This window comes from Oncorhynchus tshawytscha, linkage group LG11 (genome assembly GCF_018296145.1).
Source record: "Oncorhynchus tshawytscha isolate Ot180627B linkage group LG11, Otsh_v2.0, whole genome shotgun sequence".
NCBI classification, from domain to species: Eukaryota; Metazoa; Chordata; class Actinopteri; order Salmoniformes; family Salmonidae; genus Oncorhynchus; species Oncorhynchus tshawytscha.
This window is the reverse complement of record NC_056439.1, coordinates 7761683-7767241: the sequence shown is the minus strand read 5'-3', so window position 1 is coordinate 7767241 and position 5559 is coordinate 7761683. Positions and strand designations below refer to the sequence as shown.

Below are 5559 nucleotides of genomic sequence, written 5' to 3'. Positions count from 1 at the left end.
GTAAAACAATTTGGCTTAATCTATACTTCCATATTTCCAAGTCCTATTCCTGAAGATCAAGAGGTATAACATTTATTGGAATGACTGAAATTCTGATAGACTTTGGTTTTTAATTGTAAAGATATAATTTAATTGTGTTATTATATGTAGTAGAAAGCGATGGGTTTAGAAGAAGCCTACATAACCAATCCATTAAGTAAATTTAACATCCATATATTGCCAGCTATGTACATTTTAACATTGATTTGTCCTGCGATAGATGTCGTTCAATTGGTAACATACATTTTTGTTTTCTTCTAATGCCTCTTAAGGGGAAAGTAATCTAAAAGTAACGGAGTGCTCGGAACGTTACTGAGTTTGGGTAATCCTAAAGTTATGTAACTGATTACAATTTCGGACAGGTAACTAGTAACTGTAACGGATTACATTTAGAAAGTAACCTGCCCAACCCTGGTTGTATGTTTAAACGATTTTAATCCGTGTTGGTTAGTGTCTCTAAATGCCATGTTGACAAAGGCACTGAAACAATTCGAGAGCTGACTCATTCCAGGAAATAATTCAGAGTTCCGCCTTCTTTCTAGATATGGCTTCCTCCAGCAGTCTCCTGTCTGAAGAGCAGTTCCTGTGCTCTATCTGTCTGGATGTGTTCACTGAGCCAGTCTCCACTTCATGTGGACACAACTTCTGCATGGCCTGTGTCACAAAGTACTGGAATGGCAAGAACATGTGTCAATGTCCACTGTGTCAGGAGACATTCTCGAGACGACCTAAGCTTCACATCAACGCAACCTTCAGAGAAGTTGTAGAGAATTTTAAAAAGACGAGAGACAGACGTAAAGATGGGTCCCCTTCCAAACCGGAAATAGTTCCCTGTGACGTCTGTACTGGGATGAAGCACAAAGCCCTGAAGTCCTGCCTGGTGTGTCAGACCTCTTACTGTGAGACTCACCTTGAGCCTCATCAGATAGCCTTACCTTTAAAGAGACACAAACTGATCGACCCTGTGGTGAACCTGGAAGACAGGATCTGTAAGAAGCACGACAGATTCCTGGATCTGTTCTGTAGGACTGACCAGACATGTGTGTGTCAGTTCTGCACTGAAACAGACCACAAGACTCATGACACTGTTCCTATAGAGGAAGAGTCTAGAGAGAGGAAGGTTCAGCTGGGGAAAACTGAGGCAGAAGTACAGCTGATTATCCAGGGGCGACTGAAGAAGGTTAAAGATATCAAATTCTCAGTAGATCTCAGCAAGAGAGATGCAGAGAGAGAGATAGCAGACAGCGTGCAGGTTTTCACTGCTCTGGTACGCTCCATTGAGAAAAGCCAGGCGGAGCTAATTGAGGTGATTGAGGAGAGGCAGAAAGCAGTAGAGTGTCAGGCTGAAGGGCTCATTAAAGAACTGGAGCAGGAAATCACTGAGCTAAAGAGGAGAAGCACTGAGCTGAAGCAGCTCTCACACACTGAGGACCACCTCCAACTTCTCCAGAGCTTCACATCCGTGGTGTGCACCCCTCCACTCACCAAGGACTGGTCTGAGATCAGTGTTCACAGTGATCTCTGTGTGGGGACTGTGAAGAGAGCTGTGTCTCAGCTGGAGGAGACACTGAATAAAGAGATGGAGAAGCTGCTTGAAGTCAAACTGAAGAGGATTCGGCAGTATGTAGTAGATGTGACTCTGGACCCCGATACAGCACATCTATATCTCATCATGTCTGAAGATGGAAAACAAGTACGATGTGGAGACACACCACAGAATCGTCCTCCCAATCCAAAAAGGTTTTCTCAGTATCCCATTGTCCTTGGAAAGGATGGCTTCTCCTCAGGGAGATTTTACTATGAGGTGACGGTTAAGCGTAAAACTGACTGGGATGTAGGTGTGGCCAGACAGCCCAAAGGCAGGAAGGTTAATATCTCACCTAGCTCTGCGTATAGACTCTGGACTGTGTCTCTGAGGGATGGGAATACTTACAAAGCCTGTACCTTCCCCCCTGTCTTCCTTTCCTTGAGAGAGAAGCCCCAGAAGGTGGGGGTGTTCGTTGACTACGAGGAGGGTCAGGTCTCTTTTTACGATGTGGAGGCCAAGTCTCATATCTACTCTTTCACTGGCTGCACCTTTACAGATAAACTCTATCCATTTTTCAGCCCCTGTATGAATGCTGGTGGTAAAAACTCAGCCCCACTCATCATTTCTCCTGTCATTCACACACACTGATTAAACAATGGAGGGACATTTTCATCATAACATAGGTAATAAATGTTTTTATTTGCTGAAAAGACTATCAACTGAAATTGACTTATAGGTGTAAGTTGGTTCAACATATTAAAAAACCCAAATACATGTACAGTATCAGTCAAATGTTTGGACACCTACTCATTCAAGGGTTTTCTTTATTTTTACTATTTTCTACATTGTAGAATAATAGGGAAGACATCAAAACTATGAAATAACAAATAGTAGTAAACCAAAAAGTGTTAAACAAATCAAAATATATTTTAGATTTTAGATTCTTCAAAGTAGCCACCTTTTGCCTTGATGACAGCTTTGCACACTCTAGGACTACATTTTTTTCTAAGGTTTTGGCTGATGTCTTTTGATTTTCCCATGATGTTAAGCAAAGAGGCCCTGAGTTTGAAGGTGGGCCTTGAAATACAGCTACAGGAACACCTCCAATTGACTCAAATGATGTCAATTAGCCTATCAGAAGTTTCTAAAGCCATGACATCATTTTCTGGAATTTTCCAAGCTGTTTAAAGGCACAGTCAACTTAAGTGTATGTAAACTTCTGACCCACTGGAATTGTGATACAGTGATTTATAAGTGAAATAATATGTCTGTAAACATTTGTTGGAAAAATGACTTGTGCCATGCACTTACAAACTATAGTTTGTTAACAATACATTTGTGGAGTGGTTGAAAAACGAGTTTTAATGACTCCAACCTAAGTGTATGTAAACTTCTGACTTCAACTGTATAAACATATTTTTTTGGCGATAGGGGGAGACAAAAAAATAAGAGTACAGATTATATTATGGGACAATATACAAACTTTTTTAAGAAAGACGGAAATACAATTTTATTGAGTAAATGTATTTATTGATTCTCTTAATTTTGAAAAGAGAGATGAAAATATAATACATTTAAGGTTATTTGTTCATGTAAAAATCTAAATGTATTGACTTTAAGGTTGTCTCAGATTTGTGGTGTGGTGTGGTCACCAGAAATTCTGGCAAAAAAAGTGTCTCCACTAAATAAAGTTGTAACTGGTTGTGGATTTTGGGGAATGTGACAAAGGACTTACTCTGCCTTAAAGCTGTGTGTTCATACTGTATAAGTGAATGTGTTGAAGGACATACTCAGTCTTAGAGCTGTGTGTTCATACTGTATAAGTGAATGTGTTGAAGGACATACTCAGTCTTAAAGCTGTGTGTTCATACTGTATATGTGAATGTGTTGAAGGACATACTCAGCCTTAAAGCTGTGTGTTCATACTGTATAAGTGAATGTGTTGAAGGACATACTCAGTCTTAGAGCTGTGTGTTCATACTGTATAAGTGAATGTGTTGAAGGACATACTCAGTCTTAAAGCTGTGTGTTCATACTGTATATGTGAATGTGTTGAAGGACATACTCAGCCTTAAAGCTGTGTGTTCATACTGTATAAGTGAATGTGTTGAAGGACATACTCAGCCTTAAAGCTGTGTGTTCATACTGTATAAGTGAATGTGTTGAAGGACATACTCAGTCTTAAAGCTGTGTGTTCATACTGTATAAGTGAATGTGTTGAAGGACATACTCAGCCTTAAAGCTGTGTGTTCATACTGTATAAGTGAATGTGTTGAAGGACATACTCAGCCTTAAAGCTGTGTGTTCATACTGTATAAGTGAATGTGTTGAAGGACATACTCAGTCTTAGAGCTGTGTGTTCATACTGTATAAGTGAATGTGTTGAAGGACATACTCAGTCTTAGAGCAGGTTCCACAGTTCTGGATGTAGATGAGGACGATAAAGGACATACTGGCTGTGGATCTAAGACAGTTAATATGATAAAGGAACTACTTTCCTTGCAGCTGATTGTGGATGTAGGTGAGGATGAGGAGAGGGATCTCCACCAGGGTGATGATGAAGGAGCCTTTGGCCACGAAGCCCAGGTGATTTTTTTTAATTTTTTAATTTTTTTATTTCACCTTTATTTAACCAGGTAGGCTAGTTGAGAACAAGTTCTCATTTGCAACTGCGACCTGGCCAAGATAAAGCGTAGCAGTGTGAACAGACAACACAGAGTTACACATGGAGTAAACAATTAACAAGTCAATAACACAGTAGAAAAAAAGGGGAGTCTATATACATTGTGTGCAAAAGGCATGAGGAGGTAGGCGAATAATTACAATTTTGCAGATTAACACTGGAGTGATAAATGATCAGATGGTCATGTACAGGTAGAGATATTGGTGTGCAAAAGAGCAGAAAAGTAAATAAATAAAAACAGTATGGGGATGAGGTAGTTAAAAATGGGTGGGCTATTTACCGATAGACTATGTACAGCTGCAGCGATCGGTTAGCTGCTCAGATAGCAGATGTTTGAAGTTGGTGAGGGAGATGAAAGTCTCCAACTTCAGCGATTTTTGCAATTCGTTCCAGTCACAGGCAGCAGAGAACTGGAACGAAAGGCGGCCAAATGAGGTGTTGGCTTTAGGGATGATCAGTGAGATACACCTGCTGGAGCGCGTGCTATGGATGGGTGATGCCATCGTGATCAGTGAACTGAGATAAGGCGGAGCTTTACCTAGCATGGACTTGTAGATTACCTGGAGTCTATGCTGCATGATGGCAGGCCCGAGATTCATTCCTGATGTCCACCAGAAGGTAGAGGAAAAGAAGAGATAGGAATAGTCAAACTCATACAGGACAGACCTGGGTTCACATAGTATTTGTTTTGTTTCAAAATACTTTGGGTGTTTGATTGAGCAGGTATGTAGTGCCAGATTGGCGGGGTCTGTACATTTGGGACTATTCCATTGCTTCCGTTGCATCAGGCGAGCTCAATCAAGTGCAGCTAACGTATTTGACAGAAACGCAAATATATTGAGCCCTGGTCTGATACGGCTCTTTTTCCAAGATAATCACAAGCATTTAAATTCATTAAATATATTGTTTTATTGTTGGGTATATATAGTTGTTATTATTGGGTATATTCTTTTATTGTTCCTTCCTCTTAGTGGATATCTTAATGGCATTACAGACACAAACTCATATCCCCCACTGAAATGATCCTGTCTTTCCCGATAGCGCTCACAAACATTGCTTGTTTATATTTATTTTATTACTCTGTATAAACATTTTATCAAAGATATTTGGGGTTAAAACTCTGCTCTCATTCATGAATAGAGATACAGTCATAGATATTCAATTTTTTTCATGGATACATTGTCAACAACTCAATAAGTACTAATTGGTCAAATGTTGCATTATCGCCACAATTTCGGTATTGTCAGTTATGATCAAGCATTGCCTTTAACAGAAGACAATCCACATTTTTTGTAGGACCTGCATTTGA

General features: G+C 39.9%; 1 protein-coding gene across 1 annotated transcript; it reads left to right on the top strand.

The window, feature by feature from the left end:
• Positions 1 to 583: 583 nt before the first annotated feature.
• Positions 584 to 2403, top strand: LOC112262266 (E3 ubiquitin-protein ligase TRIM21-like). Its single transcript, XM_024437956.2, has one exon. The coding sequence runs from the start codon at positions 584 to 586 to the stop codon at positions 2213 to 2215; it is 1632 nt and encodes a 543-aa protein (XP_024293724.1). The 3' UTR covers positions 2216 to 2403.
• Positions 2404 to 5559: the final 3156 nt, after the last annotated feature.

Bases quoted from the DNA above. Each gene is read 5' to 3' on its own strand.
- LOC112262266 (XM_024437956.2), top strand. From the start codon at position 584: ATGGCTTCCTCCAGCAGTCTCCTGTCTGAAGAGCAGTTCCTGTGCTCT.